The sequence below is a fragment of the Tachyglossus aculeatus genome, chromosome 18 (assembly GCF_015852505.1).
Source record: "Tachyglossus aculeatus isolate mTacAcu1 chromosome 18, mTacAcu1.pri, whole genome shotgun sequence".
NCBI lineage: Eukaryota > Metazoa > Chordata > Mammalia > Monotremata > Tachyglossidae > Tachyglossus > Tachyglossus aculeatus.
The window spans coordinates 35,396,433-35,418,478 of NC_052083.1; the positions used below are offsets into that span (position 1 = coordinate 35,396,433).

Consider the following 22,046-nt stretch of genomic DNA (forward strand, 5'->3'; position numbering starts at 1 on the left):
ATGGTCCCTTAAAAATCAGCCCGGTTATGCCAGAAAATTTTGCAGTATTTTACAGTTCACAGAGATTTGGACTCTCAGAAATGTCAGTGTCCACCCAGCTTAAAAGAGATCAAACCAAATTGAGCCCTCTCGCAATTCAATCCCTGTGGGGCATGCTCTCTGTCAAACAGGAATTAGTACATAGGAGGTGCACCTAGCGCAGGATGCTGTGCCAAAATATTTGTTTAAAAGTACCTGTCTTGTGGGACTAAGGTCAATAGAATTGTTTGCTTCAATTACCTTTTGTGTAGAATTCAAAGATTTACTCTTCTGCTTATCATAATTGCTTTTAGAATCTATCTTAGAACTCAGTTGTTCTCTAGAAGTAAAAAAAAAAGTTTCAGTGCAATTTAAAATGACAAATTTCAGATACAATTCACAGGCAACATATTTTATCCTTCAATCAATATTCACCCTCCAGGAAGCTCATATTGATTTTCTTTTCATCAAGGATGGCTCATTAAACACTTCAAACCATCCACATTCAAAAATTAAGTGTTCCCTCTTGCCCCAGTAACTTTTGTGCTTTAGGAATATACGAGTTTGCTTCCGTCATTCATACTTTTTACTAATCCATACTGGTCCTTCCCCTTTGAGGTGAAGAATGAGGCTCTGTATATTACCATCACTTGAAAAAAGTCTATGTGCTTGTTTTATGAATCCTCTATATGCCTCTATCATTTGTGTTTCTGAAACTTTGTGCTCATATATTTGTCCAGGGTAGAGGCTGCATCTTGTTTTTTCTCTACAATTCTCTCAAGGACTTTGAATCCCAGTCCCAAAGAATGAGGCACCTAGATATTGCTTTGCTTCCTGAAAAACAAACACTTACCTAGTCTTTTCAGAATCACAGCTACTAGTTTTTGCTTTTCCTTTATTTTTCTGATTATGACCTGTAAATACAAGAAATTTTTGTTCCAAGGTAAGAAAAGCATTCACCTGGACTTCAAATTCTAAAAGAAACAGAATGAGAGTCAGTCCTGGACATCGTATGTTCAATTTAAAATGTCCACATTGGAGAAATTGTTCTTTTGAATTCATAGCTCTGCTATGCTATTGTGGGGGTACCAAAAATTTAGGCTTAACTTCCTGGCGTTTGCACTTGTCTCTCTCAATCTCTTTATATTTCTCTTCCTCAATCTCTTTATATTTCTCTTCAATCCATCAATGGTACTTAAGTGCCTACTGTGGGCAAAGCACAGTGTGGCCTATTGGCTAGAGCGTGGGCATGGGGGTCAGAAAGACCAGGGTTACAATACTGGCTCCTCCACCTGTGTACTGTGTGACCTTGGGAAAGTCACTAACTTCTCGGTGCTTCAGTTATCACATCTGAAAAATGGGGATTAAGACTGTGAGCCCTATGTGGGATGAGGACTGTGTCCCACCTGATTACCTTATATCTACCCCGGGTACAAATATACAAACACTGTTCTATGTCCTTGGGAGGGAGCAAGAAACATACAATCTAACGTCCCACGGAACTGAAGACAAGGGCTATGGCCTATGGCTTCTACTTTTGCTGCTCGTTCCCCAGTGCCTAGTACAGAGCTCTGCACACCTTTGGCACTCTGTAAATCCTGATCACAATGATGTGCCTACAGCATTTTGAGGCCTAAGGAATCGTCTCCCTCTCGATCTCTGACCCCTTGCAGCTTAACCACGGTTTTGTTAACCGCACTGTACAGTGCAACTATTTTCTTCTTGTAAGCTTGTTATGGGGAAGGGAACATGCTTGCTAATTTTGTTGTGTTGGACTCTCCCGAGCACTTAGTACAGTGCTCTGCACATACTAAGCATTCAAATACCAATGACTGACTGATTATATTAAAGCCTGCCTTTGGCAACAGTAGAGGAGAAAGAGAGGAAACAGTCAAGTTATCAAAGTTTCTGGATTTGGATGGCCTTTTTTACTGAAAAAAAAAAAAAAGGAAGAATAACAGGAAAGGGAGAACGAAAAATAAAATCTGAGTGCCACTTCCAAAAATCAGTGCATTTTTGGAATTTTACAAACATCAACTTTTTCACCCTGCAGAAAAACAACAGAAGTCATTAGAATTCCAAACACAACTTACCCTTTTTGAAGCATACTTTCTGTATTACATTCTGATAAAGCATTGGAAAATTTAATTTAGATAAACAGGATATGGGGAATGAGGAGAGACGCATATTCATATAAAAAGCTAAAATGATGAAAAAGCACATTCTTGGCGGTTATGTGGCGTTTAAGACTTTGCCACTTGGTGGCAGTACTTCATTAAAAAAGAAAGTAAACCACTTGATTTTTAATCATTTATTGAATCATTTATTCAATGACTCAAAGATGAGCAAGCTACATGCCTATGTGCCTAGGACACAAAAGAAATCTGTGTGAACCAAAAAAATCAAGAGGGAGGCCTAAAATAACGTAATTCCCTCTTCCTCTACTCTTCCTTTTTTCATTTTGACAAATGCTTTGCTGGGATGATTAAGAGGGTGACAAGGGCGAAGTGGGTATGCCCAGTGAAAATTTGTGGGGCCCACCGCCCACCTGAGAACTTCAAATTTAGCATCAGGACGTGGCTGTAACTTGCCTGTTGGAAACGCCAAAAGAGACTCGTGTTTTTCTGAATTCAGGACATCAGGAGCCACCTGGCAACAACAAAAAGAACGCTTCCATATACAGACCAAACTGAGTGATTGTGACATAGGGACGCTCTGGGTACGGCAGGCTGAGTCCTCAAAAGATCCTCTTTCAGCCACAGTGGTCATGTTACTAATGGCTGCAGCACCAGGGAGCTTGGTGCCTAATAAAATCCATAACCGCGGAGGAAGAAAAGTCCATCTCCCTCCACGACTACTCCTTAGACCCAAGTCCATCCCATCACACTCAATTTTAAGCATCTTGCTGGAAACTGTCTCTAGACTGTAAATTTGTTGTGGGCAGGGAACATGTTTGTTATATTGTACTTTCCCAAGCGCTTAGTACAGTGCTCTGAATGTGCTCAGCGTTCAATAAATATGATTGACAGACTGTGCATAAAATTAAATTAGATCTTTTTTCCCTTTTGATCTACCCCAGTAGGGCAATAATAACGATGGACAACGCATACGGTGGGACTGGCTCACCCCAGCTCCCATCCTTCCACTGGAATTAGTCCCCCTTCCTCTCTTGCCAAATAATTTTGCATACTGAATCAGGATCACTCAGAAAAAAATTACACAGAATTGTCAGAAAGCATATTAAAATTTGAAACGTACAATCTCTTCAAAAAAAAGAGATAAAGTCCCTCACTTTCCTTCATTATTCCCCAAGTGTGTGGCTGTTATTCCCCTTCTCTCCTTCCAATCAGCCACCCTCTGCTAGGATGTGAAATCATGGCCTAGATTAGCAGTGACACTTCTACTTCCTTTTCTTTTCATTTTACAAGTTCTACTAGAATACAGCTGAAACAAGCATCGGTTAAGAATTCTGCCAAGACTCTTTAAGCAATGCTTCCCTTGAAACTGGGTTTAAGCACATTTTAAATCACCAGCCGAAATCAATTTTACAAAAGACTTGGGAAACAAATCTATGACCACAAATACAAAGTATACACACGAATGCAGTCTAACTTAACTGTATTAGGTATCTGCACCCACTTTACAGAAATAATTCTGTCATCTGAAATATAAAAAAACCTCCATATCAATTAACTTTGTAATTAAAACACTCACCTATTTTTTGTGATTTTCCTGGACATTCTATCTCTCAAAAATTACAACTGCTTACTAAAATGTTCGGGTGCTTTCTTCTTTCTTCACTTTTTTGTTCCTTGTTGCCCCTCTCCTAGATTTTGCATACTGGCCACACCTTCCAACAAACAAGTCTAGGTTTCATTTCTAACACATGACTCTTCTTGACCCTGCCCATTTTCACAGCTTCCAGGATTTGCCCCTACTATAACTCCTCCCTCATCTCACCTCCTCCATTCAGCTTCTGAAACTAGAACTCCTGACAGTCATACATTTCTCTTTGAACATATTCAATTTTCAAGCGCTTCATTTAGCTGACCGTTCTGTATCCATATATCTTAAATATCTGTTCAGCTAAACCAATCCCCCGAATATTTGCTGAGAAACCACTAGCATTTGGCACAGTACCATGTGCTATATCCTTTTCCCTCATCCTTTTGCAACCTAGTTTTTACAAAAATTTCTAAGCAAATGAGGGTGTAACTTTCTCCTCCTTAAAGAACCAGGTATTTAAACAATAGGTTTCCTCAGATCAGGTTTTACTCATTGGTGTGTACATAGCAATGTACACACAAATGTGTACATACATTTTTGTGTGGTATAAAGTTCATTTTGTTTCAGCTTACACATTCTACTCCAATGACTCTTTGACATCCTGCAGTAACAATTCTCTCTCTCTCTCTCACACACACACACACACGCACACACACACACACGCACACTCTCTCTCGCTCTCTGAGTTGCAAACTGCAGTGGAATTTGATTTTAAATTCTAAACCCTTTCCCCATTAACATTTTCCTTATAAGGTTCATAGAAGCATAAAACCAAATATATTTCAAAGTTAAATTGATACAGATAATCACACACTACAGTTACAACGGCATACATGTAGTTAATCTTTTTAAACTGAGACACTAGCTGCTTTAACAACACATATAGTGATGTCTATCTGTTAATATTACCTAAAAGACATTTTAGGTAGTTTGAAAATACAAAAAGATGTAATTTCAAAGAAAACTGCTCTATGCATTAAACCAATCAGGAAATGGTCAGGATATTTTTCAAGACGAAATCAAACTCATATTAACGTCTCAAATTCTCTTTACTTGAAAAGCACGTTCTTGGAAGCCCCAGTCCACATTTGAAAGAAATTACAATTTAACTGAGTTTACCTTTATATCCTTCTTCTGATGACAACTATGATCTTTTGATTCTGATATGAACCTTCTTTTTTCATTGCCTGTTTCCTTTGGATTACGTGAAGGACAAAACCCAGGCCCTCTAGAACCACAATCTGAAGCTAATCTAAAAGTAAAAAGTAACAAAAATTTGACAGCACTGATCAAAACATTATAAACGACCACGGAAAATAACTGTGATAAATTAAGATGTGCCTTTGAAAATTTTCATTGTTGAACTGTCCTCATCTCAGAAGAAACTGAAGTCAAAGCAGATATTCAACTTGCTATTTTGCTTCCTGCAAATGTGTCCCCTTAAAACTGGGAAAGATCCACTCATACAGAGGAACGAAAAACTGCTCATTTGATTTTGCACTAGGAATTATACCATTAAAAATTCACACACAAAGCAAATGTTTAAGAATTAAACTCCAGGATTCACAATAGGATTCTTTAATCTTTCATTAGGGATTTTTTTTGCCTCTATTTATCATTCCTCACTATTAATAGCGGCCTATTTGCTAGAATCAACATTTTATAGTTGCTCCATTTATTTTAGGCAATACAAAGTACACTACATCTGTAAGATTAAATCCAGAAGAAAATTTTAAACTTAAAATTGATCTAATTTTTTTTACAACATTTAATTTTAACATTCACAAAGCATCAAGGAAGGTTTTCTGAGAGTAATTTAAATGACTCAGCCTTGAAGTCTACCAAGCGGCGCCAGCCTTCTCTCCCAACATCACTAGGTAGAAATTCTACCCTACTGGAGCAGGGAAGACAGAAAATGGGGCGGCAGCTCCCAAACTGGTCATTAGCAAGGTAAAGTTCTGTCCTGCAAGAATGAGATGGATAGAAGTATATAGTCCCTGGGTGACCAGAAAGATATGTTGAGACACTTCTGAATGCCTCACTGGGCCAACACTGCCAAGATTGGTGAGGAACCTTGAAACCTCTTCAGGAGTACAGCACTGCAGGATTTCTTGTTATTGCTGTTTTTAATTTATCTTTTTCTGTGTTTGTTCCCAGCCTCCTCTCTCCCCAACCAACACACACACCATTTTTAGACTATGAGGCCCACAAAGGCCAGGAGCCCCGTCGGAATTATTATCCTGGTACCTTTTCCTACTTCTTAATAGAGGGCTTCATACAAAGTTTGCATTTGACAAAAGTAATTGTAATAATCCAAATTCCCTGTCAAAATGGCAAAACAGTGTTACTTTAATGAACACACATGTATTAAAAAAGTTTAGTCTCTTAAAATGCAATGGTGAACAAATTTAAAAGTTGCCACAAAGAAGATACCATAGTTCAATGTAATTAGCAGCTGAGGAAATGAGACTTTGAGAACACTTTAAAAAAAAAAAATGAACGTCTTCATTTCAGTATTTACACTTAACAATCTTCGGTATTAGCAAAAACAAGGAGCTAATAATAAATGAAAATCTCAAAACCCTCTACACTATCATCATTCTTCCTCTTTCAGTCCTTTTACTCCCCGTCTCCAGGATTGAAATTCAGCTCCAGAATGTTTTCCTGTCCCTCTCCATGTCTCACCTTCATGCTAGTATTAAGGACAATAAGAATTTAAACTGGCATTCACTCACCTTTTCTCATGAAGTGATTTCTTCATTCGATACTTACTTTGTTTTGCACCTACAATGACAGTACAAAAGCACCATTATAGCAAGCATCAATACCATTTAACCCAAGGACCATGACAAACTGAAAAAGTGATCTGTCCAAATACAATGTAAATCAGTGAGAATCTCTTGATTTCTGATTTACTATGTTTCCCAGTCCTCACCACCATAAAAAGCCCACCATAAAAAGGTTTCAAAATCTTTATTAAAAAATATTTCTTTGTAACTGAAAAATTTGAACTAGTGTACCTTTTAGTTCTTCCATTTCTTTTCTTAACTTTATGTTCTGCTGAATAAGATCCTTAGTTCCTTCAGGGTTATTTCTGCAGAGTTTTTGGGCCCTTTCATTTGCTTCTAGGGCCTGTTCATGTTCCCCCATCATTGAGAGTGCATCACAGAAACGGTAATGACCCTAGTACAGGAATATAAATGTATGGTACTTGATTTTGGTGCTCGAAAAAAAAAATCTAAATTTCTTGAAAACTTGTTAAGTTGGCTAAAATATGAGTAACATGTTACCAAAAGAATACTAGTAAAAACTGTTAGAATCTTTCAGCATCTTCCTTGAAAAAGAACAGAGAAATTGCAAGTTTACTTCAGGAAAAAGCCATCAAGAATAAAACTGACCACCAAAAAAGCCTTCTCCACACAGAAGGCTGTAAGACACTTCACAAGCCAAATCTATGTATAGAAGTTTTATGATAAGAATTTTCCGCACCAGAGAACACTAACAATCTTCCTTTTTGGAATTAAATGCCTTAAAGTTGTCTGAAATACTATCACAACCTATTCTGAAGAGATGAACCTCTTTTGTCATAGAGGTGTGACATCCCTAATCATAATTTTAGAGTGATTTCTTTTATTTTCCTCTTACACATTTTGACCTATTCCATTAAGACAAAAATTTATGTAAGGAGCTGTAACGAAATCCACAAGCTGAAATTAATCTATTTTCAGTTCAATGAGCAATACTAAATTTCAGTAAGCATCCATTTCTGATCCAATATTATGAGATCTGTTCAAATTATTCCGACCTGGGACTATTTTTTCTTGTAAAGCTCACAGTTGAGACTTTGAAGGGGGCTTGAATCAAGGAAATATATTTTACTTAAAGCCAATCCCAGATACACTTAATAACTCCAGAGATGCAGCTGCTAGAGTCAGAATGGAGCAGACTGCTTGAATGTGCCACTGCCTATCAAAAAGGGGCATTTTGGTGGATGTATTTTTTCCTGGCTCGAATCGAATCATGACTAATGCTTATGTACAACAACATTAATCTATGAAAATCTCTTTACAATCATTAGTTACGACAACCAGCACTCTGAAAAGCAAGTAAGTAATATTTCTGAATTTGCACATGGAGAAACCTAAGGCAAACAATATACATACAGGCTCACCCAATAACGTAGACATGGAACAGTTCTAAATGTACATTTTGAAGCATAAGGTTAATAGTAGAAAATTGTAATGGTGTTAATTGGCAGGTTTAGACTTTGATTCTTGACTTCCAGGTCATAATTAAGTACTCCTAAAGAGTTCACTGTACTGAATATAGTACAATAATAAATTAAGATTCAAAGAATTACAAAATGTCCTCAATTTTTATCATGTCAAGCAAATGTGGAGCCTGTAAAGTGTTTTATTACTAGACTTGGCTTTTATAAAATCATTTTTCATTATCATTTTCTCACTGAAATAGAGGTTGCAATGCAAGTGAAACTAACCTTTGGCCAATTATGCTTTAGAATAGTAGCTCTCTTTCCATCAGCAAGGGCTCTCCTTAAATGAAAAGAAGTAATGGAGCATGTTATATAATCTACTAATATTTTTCTTCAAAGTCAGATAAATAAACTCCACTGCTATTCCAAAATCAGATACAGAGGTTACACTGCTATTTCTCCTAAACACGGTCTTAAACACTGATTCCCAAAACAGCTTTCCAGTGCACTGAGCTGGTATTGTCTTCAACAAGATTAAAAAAGAAACAAACAACTAAATTGCTAAATACTTGTGTCATTAAAAATTCCACAGTGATTTTTCAAGTAAATCTACCCAACACTCTAGTCTGCCTAAACTTCTTTTACAATGTACTTTTGTTTTCTTTCCTAAGCAACCTCTGCAAAATAAACTGAGGTCACAAAATAGTTGCCACACCTCTGGTTACAGAGTATAACTCAGCTACTAAAATGTTCTGCTCTTACATTTATCTAAATGGGCAGCTTCAAGTGAGCTATCTTTCTAATTTTCAAGGACACTAAAATCCTTTACAAAGTCTTAAGTATCAGCATGATCATCTCTAAATATTACATCTCTCAGGTGACCTAATGTCTCATCTGGTTTAGCTGATGGAATGTGTGCAGAAAAATTGATAATCCTGCCCCTTTAAGGGCTAGAAAAGTACTGGTATCAAGTTTAAGCCACGGTTACTAAGTGTTTTCCTAGAAATTCTATCTGAATCAAAGTGAAGAGACACATAATACGGGTAAAATAGAGAAAGCAGCTGAGTGACATAGGGCAGAGCTATTTTTCCCATGATCTCCTTTATCTCTATCAAGGCCACTCTTAGGGAATAGGGAAGCAAAAAAATTTCATTACACAGCATACTGGAAGATTATCCTCACGCTTTTATATTTGCTTCAGTAGAATACTTAGCACCTAAATGATGTCCTAAAATTTTATGGACTTTTCAGTTAATCCATATAATAACCAAATACAGGATCACTGCTCTCAATTTCCAGGTTGAGAGCTGTGTCCAGCTCAAACTCAAAACTTCAGAAACCGGAGGCATCTCGACTTCAAAGTCTCTATTAAATTATTTAGTTTTCTTTAATCCCTTGTATTTTAAACTTTCATTTTCAAAGATTTAAAAATATAAATCAACAGTAAAGGAAGTATTATAGAAAATAGATGCATCTATTATATAAATTGTTATCTGTGAGACTTTCAAAAATGGTCATTTCTCCCATAATCAATGCTTTCACTATGCATTTAGGATGGAATGCTGTTGGGGAATTAGGGAATAAAGGTTCTTCTGCCAACGCTCGCCTGTTTGAGTAGAAAGAGAAGTGATGTTGGAAGGAGGCATGGATCCAAAGCATGAATACCACATCACAAGTGTTCCTTAATGCAGCGCTCTTTGGGAACGAAACCTGGTGTCATCAGAGAACTGTGAAAATTGTGCCTTTTCTGGATGTCCTAATTACTGTATTTTAGGATAAAAAAAAAATGTTGGCCCAAAACAAGAGAGCTTCAAGACCATAAGAGGGATTGCAGGTTTGTGAGAATGCTTACTTGTATTGTCCAATTCGAAGAAAACAAAGAGCTCTGTTACTGTAAAGAAGGTGATTTTCTGGGCTTCAAAGGAAAAGAAAAATGGTTTCATTAGAAAAAAAAAGTTATCTGAAAAGGAAAGAAAAATCAGATACAGAAAAAAAAACTCCCAAATCCTTCAGATTTTTCAATAACACTGACTAGAAGACAAAACCCTTTGGCAGTAATCAACTTCTATGGATCAGAGTAACAAAAGGTCCTGGGAGCCCTGGAGGAATGAAAGTCCAGGTACAAAGTCTCCCGGAACAAAGTTCGCTACCCTCCTTCCTTCCTCACAATGTGAGCAAACTACTGCTCTTACATATAAGCTCAAAATGTTGTCCTGATTTTATGTTATTTTGTTGTTTTTATTATTTCATATCAATTCCCCCTCCAGAGTCTTGTGGGTAAACCTTATTAAAAACCATGTCTCCTCCCCTAAGCCCATATTTCCCCTTACTCTTCTCTCTGCTTCACCTACACACTTGGATCTCAATCCTTTAGGCACCTGATATTCACCCCACCCTTAGCTCCACAACACTTATGCACATATCCGTCATATTTTAATGTCTGTTTCCCCCTCTAGACTATAAGCTCATTGTGGGCAGGGAATGTCTACCAATTCTGTTATACTGTACCCTCCCAAGTGATTAGTGCAGCACTCTGCACACAGTAGGTGCTCAATAAATATGACTGATTGATGTTCTGCACATAGAAAGTGTTCAAAAAATACCTTTGACTGGGCCTAATTTATCCTCTATTGTACTTGTCCAGTACAATACTCTGCACACAGGAAAAAGTCAATAAATATTACTTAAGGAACAAATTCCCCGTACCTTCATCCATTCAATTAATCAATCTTATTTATTGAGTGTTTACTGTAAGCAGAACTCTGAACTAAGTGTGTGGGAGAATACAATATAACAATAGAAAAGTTCCCTTGCCCACAGTGAGCTTGCAGTCTAGAGGGGGAGTCCAGTCTAGTCTACAGCCTAGTCTAGTGTGGTACCTAACACTACAAGAGCAGTGAATAGACCAGTTGGTTTAATGGGATGAGAAGTCTTGTTGAGATGATCCCTTTCTGAAAGTGATGGACCAGAGCACCTGTTCCTCTTATCCAGTGGTTAAAGCAGCCCTAAGATTTTTTTCTTCCGATGGAAAAAAATTAACAATATGGCAGTACTCCACTCTCAGACTTGCTTATTTTTACTCTCTTCTTATATAGGATGAAATGATGAGAAGTGGATAAATATACTGTAAAGACAATTTGAAGGAATTCCAAACTGCCTCAAAACACTACCTCACCCTAACTTTAGTCTTCCCAGACACTATTCTCTTCTCCTTCATAAAAAATGATCCAGGTATTACGCTTAATCCTTACCAAAAGTTAATTGCCCTGGTGTAGAAAAGGATTGCTAAATCAAACTTCTTTTGGGAGAATTCTTCATTTCCTCTCTCTTTCATCATTTCTCCTTTCTGTGAGATCAAAAAAAGGCATGCACACCAAATCAAAATTAACTCCAACTAAGAGGGAAAATAAATGTTCACACTCAAGTATTTTAGCCTTTCAATCATGCGGTTACCAGATTCCCATTCACTCAACTGAAGTATCAATATGATTAACAACATTATACTTCATATCCATAATTAAAATAATGGAACTTAAAATCATAAATACTATATCCAATAAATATCAAATTATTCCAACTTATTAGTAAGACAACAAATTTTTTAGTATTCTGAATGTGGGCTGTTTGCTTTTTGCCTTAAAATGTCTATTATAAACTGCTTTAAGGAGTATAATTTCACCTTTTTGCACCTACATTCTTAAATATGATATTGTCAGATGCATCTTTAGCACTGGGCTGGCTTTTAAGGAGGAAGATGCTTTCAAACTATAACAAAAGTATTTGACAAGTGATCCAAATAAATTAAAACAAGCCATGCTTATTTCATTATGTCCCTCTTCCAATTATCGATAATACATTCAAAACAGCTTTCATGAGTGTACTTGAAATCAGATACAGTCCAGAGATGGAGGTAGTTTTTCCAACTCAAAAATGCTAAATCTTTTCATGTTTTGCTTCTCAGTCAGAATACACGAGGCACAACTGGGGGATTTTGCTGAAGCCTGTTGAACGTTGGATCTGTTGCTACTAAATCAAATTTAAGCAAAAGACAAATTACCCAATCTCACAAAAACCTGTTTTTCCACTCATACTTGCATTGTCCATATCCAGAAGTTTCCACCTTAAGGACAGGGATAAACCTGAGAAATTCCTAATTCCAAGGTATTTTTCTTTCAGAACTGTTTGTTCCAAGAATGATAACTTTTTATTAAAACAGCCCTGGAACCATTTTGCTGAGTTTAAATAATAGTTGCGAATGTATTTCTAAGACAGTAGATACAAAATACCATTCTTCTAGATTTATTACACTGTTAGAGACAATATTAAAACATACTTTAAAGGACATACTTAAACCTACCCTTGTACAGGAATCGCAGTTCTGAGATCCAAACTCTTCAACTAAATTGCAGTCTTCCAGAGCAACTTTGGTTATATAATATTTGTCTGGGGAGAGAAAAATAAATAGCTCATTTGTTGTACGCTTTCACACTGCCTCTACCTTTTTTAAAAAACTAACAGATTCACTGCTGCTACAACATTCTCAATATGGTTCTTATTTCTGACAGAGAAGAATTCCTATTACCAAGATCAGAAAGTGAATAGAAAATAACCCTTTTCAAGCATATGGAATTCAATGATTCCTAAGTTAAAACAAAGGAAGGCTTCTTGTCTCCAAAACATTAGAAAGCCTGAGCAAACAGTAGGATATTTTGAAATATTGTTTAAGGAGCCTAAATTTGTGTCAAAAAGGATTTCAAATCTTGGCTGTTGTAGCACCATTAAATTCTATTTAGCAAAGCTATCCAAATAATTATTTTTTTAATGGTATTTGCTAAGCACTCACTGTGTGTAAAGCACTGTTCTAAGTCCTGGGATAGACACAGGTTTATCAGGTTGGAAAATAATAACTATGGTGCTTATTAAGCGCTTGCTACGTGCCACACGCTGTACTAAGTGCTGGGGTAGATACAAGCAAATTGGGTTGGACAGTCTCTGTCCCACATGGGGCTTACAGATTCAATCTCCATTTTACAGGCGAGGTAACTGAAATAAACTTGGTATCCTATCACTGGATCCAAAAATTAGAACACCAGCAAAATAAGTAGTAAAAAATCAAAATTTATCTGGAATTATTGTCTTTCTTTTTGCCTTCTCCTGCACAGGGGGGATAAGTGATGATGGACGAGAGTAAATACCCTATGGCAATCTCAACCCAAGTAAATTCAGCTTCCAGGGGTAGGTATATACAATGGCCAAGATGGGAAATTGAGGCAATCTACTCTAATCACTTACTTACCTTCATGGAAAATCATCCTTAAACCATTCAAGAAAATGAAGAATTAACCTATTTTTAAATACCTTCAACTGAAGGAGATAGTCACACACACACACACACATTTTCTGGAAGTTCTTCCTCATATTCCATCCCTCATACTACATTTCCTCTTGTGTTATCATTACTGTAGACAGACTGGCCAAATTCCATTATTTAAACCCACAGGATATGCCTTTCTCAGAGGGAACCTGAATTATGCCCAAAGCAAAGCGGACAGTATGGTTTTCTTTTCGGTTAGGACTCATAATGTCAGAAAGATAAAAGGGATTAGACGTGGTCTAAGAACAATAGATTCTTCACCAAAACCTCATTTTGAAACAATCAAGAGTATTTACTGAAAGCCTGTGTGAACATTGTACTAAGTACTTGGGAGAACACAATAGAATTAGTAGACAAGATCTCTGTCTACAATACTCTGCTAATCTAGCAGGGGAGACAGGCATAAAATAAGTTACAGATAGGAGAAAGTAAAACCAGTATAAATACTATAAGTGGGTGAGTACCCAAGTGCCTAATTGACACAGAAGTGCTGAAATTAGTCCATAGGGTCAAAGTTAGCCAAGAGGTTTTGTTTCAAGATCAGGAAAGTTATCATGGTAAAATCAGTTTTACTCCATGTCATTCTTGTCCTTTTGCATTAAAAAAGACTGAACTGCAATGCCTAACCTTTTAATTCATGTTATTAAGACCTCTATTTGGAAGATTAGAAATAATTATGAAAATATGAAGAAATATTATGAGCAATGGGAAAAGCTGACCATTGAACAGTTCAATGAGGGAACAGAACTGAAAAGATAAAGCACACACCCTTGCGCACAGTATCCCAGAACTGCTTGTTTTAGAAAGAAATTAGCCTCCATCTTAGGTATTCATACTTACATTCAGTAAAGAAAATTTCTAACATTGGCCAACTGTAATCTCCAAATTTTTCTAATTTATGTAGGACTTTAAATTCGCCTGTGTATTTCACCCAGTTAAAGGTTTCCTCGATTACAGGGGCCCTCTGTTTCAAATAAAGAAAAAAGAAATTGTTGTAAGCCTGTAATCAACGGTGAAGAATGGCAGTTCAATATCCTTTCTGATTTTTCTAGGTTGTTATTTTTGGACATTATTTTTCAACTCCAAACATAAGTCATATATAAAATGAACAGAGTTCAAAACTTAGAATTAAGTATTATTATTAAGAATTGTTAACTCACACAAATGAAATGTAGAGGGATCTAAAAAGCAATGTCTTTGACTACACTGGCCTATCTACAAGACTAAACATCAGGTTTTTAAATACTGATCACAAATGAAACTACACATCTGAAAGACTTGAATAGGATTAAGATGCACTTTTTCATTTGCATTGGGGAAATTTTACAAGAATATCACCGTCAGTATCAAGGAAAACATATAGTGTTCTATCACTTAAAATGATGATATTCATAGACAGTATAATAATAATAATAATAATAATAATAATAATAATAATACTATTTGTTAAGTGCTTACTATGTGCCAAGCACAGTTCCAAGCGCTGGGGGAGATATAAAGTTATCAGGTTGTCCCAGGTGGGGCTCACAGTCTTAATCCCCATTTTACAGACAAGGTAACTGAAGCACAGAGAAGTAAAGTGACTTGCCCAAAGTCACACAGCTGACAAGTGGCGGAGCCTGAATTATGTATTTGTCCATTTATGTTTACCACCTCCAATTAGATTATTAACTTCCCAAGGACAGAGATGACATAGTCTAACCTTTGTATTTTACCCAAGCACAGAATACAGTGCTCTTCACACATTAGACGCTCAATACTAATTCTACTGACATCATCAGAATTAAAAAGCGCAGGACCACAAGGATACTGAACTTCAATTTTTTTTCAAAAATATACCAGTAACCATCTATTATTAAATCACCTGGAATTTCTAAATGCAACAGTAAGTCTCATTTAATCATCACTGCACCAATATTTTAAAATTGGAAAGTGTTACTTAGGAACACTGAATCTGAAGAGTTATCATTAGGAAAAGAAACATTTTGCAACACATTCCCATAGGTGCATGCTTAAAAACATTCATATAATGCTTCATGAACCAATCAATTGATGGCATTTGAGCTCCAACTGTGGGCAGAGCACTGTACTAAGCACTGGGGAGAGTACAATATAGCAGAGCTGGTGGGCACCGTTGCCTGAATTTTGCCAAAATATGTCAGACCTATATGTGAGCTTCAAAACCACATTCATAATAGTTAAACAAATAGTGATGAGGGTGACATGCACATCAACCAGTGGCATCTATCTGCTGGACCTGCACTCTTCAATACAACATTCACCAGAATTAAAATTTGACGGGCTAGGGTGCCCCCATTAAATGCAATATAGCCCATGTTCTGTAAACCTAACAAGATTTTTAAGACTCCTTCCCTATCCAAATGTTTTGGTTGTCTTTACACATCTTCCTAGGATAATTCTAAAAATGTTAAAAACCCAACACTCCCTCTCTTTGCCCACCCCCCGGCCCACCACCACAGACAATTCAGGTCTTTACACCGATGAAGAACAACAGTGCTCTCTCTGTTTTTTATAATGATATGAATTACTACGGCACAGAACGGTAAAAAAAAAAAAAATCACACTTTCAGGAAGAAGGGTGGCCTTTAGGTATGCCCACAGACTCACTGGAAATGTAAACAATTTTATCTACTTGGCTTCCTGCCCTTTGGAAAAGAGCATCAGGTTGACTTTGGGTGTGCATGGTAAGAAGATAAGAAGTTGCTAAGGAGATGGGAGGTGTCCAGAACTAAAAGCAGAGTTAAAGACTATGGAATGTACATAGGTGGCATTAATGCAAATAAGCCGTATCTGTGTCTGTTGTCCTTCATAAGACTTACGTCTTCTATTTTGGAGCCAATTTTCAGGATGCCACCAATAAAAAACTGATCATCCTGAAAAACAAAACCAAGAATGAAAAATGGGTAATACATTACTTCATGGGATCAAATTGCAATTCCTAGTTTCACTAAAGAATACTGACATCATCTATTCAGAGTCATTAATCCCAGAAATGAATGACGTGACAAATAACACCTCAATTTACATTACATATCTTGACCGTGACTGCGATTCAGAATCAAATCTTTACCTTAATGGCAAGTTGTCTTGAAAATTAGTTACAACGTGGACAGTGAATTCATGAAATACAATGTTATATAGTTTCCCTTAAACGTGTCACTAAAATCTTAGAAAATTTTCCCTGTTCAAACTACATGGACTTTCCATTGAGGCGATTTACAAAAGAAGCGGTCTGATTCCCTCACAGCCTTTTCTAGCTTTAAGTAAACATGTAACACTGGACCCACCAGTTAATGAGCGTTTAATATTTGGAATGCAAGCCCCATAAGGGACAGGGGCTGTGTTTGACCTGATTACACTGTATCTACTCCAATGTTTGGCACATAGTAAGTAGTTAAATACCACTATGTGAAAAACACTGTACTAAATGTTGGGATAAATATAATGTAATAAGGAATAATAACAACAACATACTTAACAAGAAATAGGCAGTTTCCTTGGTAGTGTAAGAGAAACCCCAAATGCACTGCAAAGTAGGAATAACTACAGAGAAATTTACCCAAGAGTTAGCATAAGTATCAAAAACTGCATCTTCAAATACCATCAATGGGAATTTTATTTATTCTCCCATGCACCTACTACAGCACTCGGCACACAGGAGACACTCAAATACTTTTGAATGTGAAAATGCATAGATTGACAGATCCACAAGTCTCCTTCAGGATGAGCTTTAGTGGAATACCAAAACAGAGGAACATTTGGTTACTACTGTGTAAAGCTCCACTAAGCAAGATCTTGCATATGCTATGACAAGATGATAAAGCCTTTTGTCTAAATTTACCTAAGCCAACATTCAGTGTTTCTAACAGAGTATAACCACATCACACAAACTATGCGAAGTTACTAACTTCCTCTTCTCAGTTTTACAGAAAAAAGTCATTTATGGAAAAAAACTTGTTCAGAAAATTCACAACTGCATGGCTCATCTACAAATACCTATGAAGAGGTTTTCTTCATGCTTAATGGTGATACTGCATACAAAGGTGCCATCCAGATGTGCAAAACTGGCTGAAATATACATATGACAAGCCGTCTTTTCTGCAATACATATCTGTGAAGACTATCCTCTGATTTATAGCTGGTTATTTTTCAGAAATTTTATTGCTATTTATAATTCCATTATAATTTATATTTCATTTTATTCCATTATAATTTATATTTACATTTATAATTCCACTTCCTTGAGATGCCTAAATCCTTTGCTCAAAATGGTTTACCCCATTTCTGATTGGGGCATACCAGGTTGGTTTACTAGCATTTGTTGTTTTAATCAGTCCACAGCTCTACTACTGCACTATTTGAAGTTTTTTTCAGGGTGTTCTTGGTGGTATTTTCTTTGCCCTTCCTACTTAATAATAAAAATAATAACAATGGTTCTTGTTAAACACTTACTATGTGCCAAGCACTGTTCTAAGCACTAGGGGAGATACAACTTAATCAGATTGGACACAGTCCCTGTCCCACATGGGGCTCACACGCTTGATCCCCACTTTACAGATGAGGGAACTGAGGCCCAGAGAAGTTAAGCAACTTGCCCATGGTCACATAGCTGACATGAAACTAAATTGTGAGCTCATTGTGGGCAGGAAAGTGTTTATTATATTGTATCCTCCCAAGCACTAAGTACAGTGCTTTGCACACAGTGAGCACTCAGTAAATACAACTGAATGAATGAAAGTGGCAGAGCCAGGATTAGAACCCAGGTCTTTCTGACTCCTAGGCTCATGCTCTAGCCATTAATTCACACTGTTTCTTGCAGGTGCCTCACTTCAGCTCATCAAAGAGCAGGTGGCTTGGCTATTCTGTTGTCATCCAACTTTTAGACATATCACTGCTTTGGTATTCCACTAAAGCTGGGGTTGGGGGGGGCAACAAGCTTTATTTCAACATTTATAGATTAGCTCTGTTCTAGGACATCACTGCTGGTAGCTGAAGCTTTTGAAAATGTTCGCAAACCTGAATATTGGAATTGTGATGCTGAGTTCTATGCTACCTCTGCTCTACAGATTCAAGCGTGATGTGGAACTTGACTTAAGCTTGATCGCATATGTACATGTGTAACATTAATCGAGCGGGATATGAATTGGCTTTCCACATCAAGTTATGCAGTTTTAAAAAACATCTAACCCACTTTTCTAAGCATTTTCTACCTTTGACGTTGGGGCTGCATTTACGAAAACACTTCAAAAATCAATAAAAAACAAAAACAAAACTATGAGATTATCCGATGGCACCCCAACTATTGGGCTCAAATTCATTCACAGTGGCAGAGAATCAAAATAATAGTAACTGTTATTAATATGGTTCTGGTGAATGCTTACTGTATGTGCCAAATACTGTACTAAACGCCAGGGGAGATACAAGTTTAGCAGGTTGGACACAGTCGCTATCCCATATGCATTCATTCAATCGTATTTATTGAGTGCTTACTGTGTGCAGACCACTGTTCTAGGTGCTTGGGAAGTACAAATCGGCAACATATAGAAACAGTCCCTACCCAACAATGGGCTCACAGTCTAGAAGGGGAAGACAGACAAGAAAACTAAGCAAGTAGACAGGTGTCAATACCATCAGAATAAATAGAATTATAGCTATATACACATCATTAATAAAACAGTAATAAATATGTACAAATAAAATAGAGTAATAAATACATACAAATACATACAAGTGCTGTGGGGAGGGGAAGGGAGTAGGGCAGAGTGGGGGGGGCAATGGAGAGGGGACGAGGAGGAAGAGAGGAAAAAGGGGGGCTCAGTCTGGGAAGGCCTCTTGGAGGAGGTGAGCTCTCAGTAGTGCTTTGAAGGGAGGAAGAGAGCTAGTTTGGTGGACGTGTGGAGGGAGGGCATTCCAGGCCAGGGGGATGATGTGGGCCGGGGGTCAACGGCGGGACAGACGAGAATGAGGCACAGTGAGGAGGTTGGCGGCAGACGAGTGGAGTGTGCAGGCTGGGCTGGAGAAGGAGAGAAGGGAGGTGAGGTAGGAGGGGGTGAGGTGATAGCTTTGAAGCCGAGAGTGAGGGGGTTTTGCTTGATTTGAAGGTTGATAGGCAACCACTGGAGATTTAGAGGACAGGGAAAACAAGTATTGAACCCCCATTTTAAAGGTGAGGAAATTGAGGCACAACAGGCAAGCGCCAGAGCTGGGATTGGAACCCAGGTCCTTTGATTCCCAGATCTGTGTTTTTTTTCCCATTAAGCCATGCTGTTTCTGCGTAAATAAGTAAACACACTGTCCAGACAGCCCTGGAGATGTATATACAGTTGTCCTTTTTATTTGAAGAAGACACCACTGACAGTGAAGAAGTGAACTAGGTAACCTCTGAGGACTCTACCAACTCTGGGTTTATATACGGTGCTACTAGAGGACAACTTCCACTTTCCTGAAAATACTTAATAACCTGAAATAAACAAACCTGGTGGGTAACAGGCCCATTTAGCCAAGCCACGTTTAGCCACCACACATTCCATATAACAATGCAGAGTAGCTCTACTTCACGTATTTAAAACATTCAGAAAACACTTACCGCAACTTTCTTACCCAGATCCACAATTTCTTCCAGCACCTCAATCTGTTGCAATTTCTTCAAATTTAACTCAGAGTGGACAGATTTGCTTTAAGACAAACACATTTTTACAAAGTGTAAGTTTCTCCCATTGCCTCATCTCAACAATTAACACTGCTTATTCTAAGGATGTTAACTTGTATTTGCATCTTAGAGAAATTCAGATTTTCATCAATAAGGAGATAAGGCATGTCTACAATACCTGTTCTTTACTATTTCTCTAGGAGCAATTCGGTAAGTAAGGGTCGGGATGTAATCTTTCCACTATACTCATCCCAATGAGGCCCCTTTGCCCAGTTTTACTCCCCACATTTTACAATGTAGAGGAAAGGAATCAGACTATATAAAAAAAAAAAGCATCAAAAATTATTAGAATCATAGCAAATGAGACCAATGAGGAATTCGGATTTGGTTACTTAACTGTCTTCAAGTATATGACAGGTTATTATAAAGAGAATGATCAGCAGTTGTTTTGCAACTCCACAAAGAATAGAATAAGAGGAAATGGGCTTAACTTGTACCCGGAGAGAGTTCTTGGAAGAATGCCTTGGCATTAAAGATGATTAAATATTGAAACAGGCTACCAAGAAAGGTGTGGGAGTGTGTTCCTACGGTCCTTTAGCAGTAGGCCTACCTAGAAGCTTAATATCAAGACCAGGTGGTCCCCTTTAAAGTACTCTAATACTATTCTTTTATGAAGAAATTTGGAAGATTTTAGACATTTTTCTTTCCTTGGCTTTTGTGAGATTCAAATATCTGGAGACTTGCTTACCTGAAATCTATATAATTCATATGCTCAAGTTGAAAGAGAAGTGGCCAAAAAATGTATATTTTAATGATATCACAGTAATCTTGCAGGACTTGAAGTGGTTTGCTGCACCAGGTTTTGCAGATGTCAGGAGCTTGAATAAAAACAAGTAAAAACAATTATCTTGGGCTTGAGATGTGGAGAGAAGGGGTAAATAAAAAGAGGTGTACTGAGGAAAAAAAATAAGAGGAAGGAATTGTCATGATATCTATATATTTCCAATGGCCAACAACCTCACACGGGTAAACTAGAGATTGTTGGGATAGCTATTAAGTTAAGAGTTGAATAAAGCATTGACCTTCTCAGCCGAAAGTATTCATTATCATTACATTACTTTCTATACACTTACTAGATGTCAAAGCCCTGGTCTAAATACTGAGGTAGATACACGATAATCAGATTATGCACGGTCTCTGTCTCTCACGGGGCTCACACACTAAGGAGGGAGAACAGGTATCTTAAAGCCATTGTACAGATGAGGAAACTGAGGCCCAGAGAAGTGGTGATTTGTGAAGTTATAGTTCATACAGCAGGCCAGTGTCTGAGCTGGGACTAGAATTTGGGTCTCAGCTCCAAATTCAGTGCTCCTTCCACTAAGCCATGCTGCACCGCTAGGAAAAGAAATAAATAAAAATAATTTTGATACTATAAGATTTACTGATAAAATATATGGATTTTATTTTTTCCTCCCCTACACCCTAACATTACCAAAAAGGCTTGAGACTGGAAAGCTTTCACTTTACTAACCCGATTTTGGCTTGCTTGGAGAACATCTTTTAGATTTTGCACGACCCTATAAAGAAAACAATTTGTTTTATTTCCACATGGTTAAGACCCATTAGTATAGGTCACAAATAGGACTAATCCTTTCCATCCTCCTTCTTCCACTCCACCCTCCTTCATCCATGAGTTCTCCCCAGTTTGTACTCTCATTCCCTGACATATTTTATATCAAGGACCCAGGGGCTACACAAGAATGTTAATTCAGATGGCCATTTAAAAGACAAGAATCACTAAAAAATGTTTCGTTGAGGCACTTACCTGTTCACAGCAATATTTAGTAAAACGAACATAACCGGAGCTAATAATTTCCTTATTAGAGGTCCACCAGTCTTCCATGATGCATGGTTCTATCACACATTCACAAAAACAAATACAAATAGTAAATCAGTGAATAAAATAAAAAATCAATATTAATCCA

General features: G+C 37.3%; 1 protein-coding gene across 1 annotated transcript in view; it reads right to left on the reverse strand.

Moving 5' to 3' along the window:
• The window catches only part of TTC3 (tetratricopeptide repeat domain 3), an 80,402-nt gene that overhangs the window by 51,241 nt on the left and 7,115 nt on the right, over positions 1-22,046 (reverse strand). Inside the window, exons 2-17 of the mRNA XM_038759953.1 lie at positions 21,887-21,975; positions 21,593-21,638; positions 20,810-20,939; positions 19,999-20,086; positions 16,232-16,285; positions 14,232-14,355; positions 12,375-12,460; positions 11,269-11,363; positions 9,870-9,932; positions 8,303-8,357; positions 6,825-6,987; positions 6,540-6,588; positions 4,924-5,056; positions 2,610-2,667; positions 872-932; positions 280-358 (exon numbers count right to left, since the gene is read on the reverse strand). Of these exons, the coding sequence (XP_038615881.1) occupies positions 280-358; positions 872-932; positions 2,610-2,667; positions 4,924-5,056; positions 6,540-6,588; positions 6,825-6,987; positions 8,303-8,357; positions 9,870-9,932; positions 11,269-11,363; positions 12,375-12,460; positions 14,232-14,355; positions 16,232-16,285; positions 19,999-20,086; positions 20,810-20,939; positions 21,593-21,638; positions 21,887-21,964 (1,362 nt within the window). The 5' untranslated portion in view covers positions 21,965-21,975. The remainder of the gene's footprint in view (positions 1-279; positions 359-871; positions 933-2,609; positions 2,668-4,923; positions 5,057-6,539; positions 6,589-6,824; positions 6,988-8,302; positions 8,358-9,869; positions 9,933-11,268; positions 11,364-12,374; positions 12,461-14,231; positions 14,356-16,231; positions 16,286-19,998; positions 20,087-20,809; positions 20,940-21,592; positions 21,639-21,886; positions 21,976-22,046) is intronic.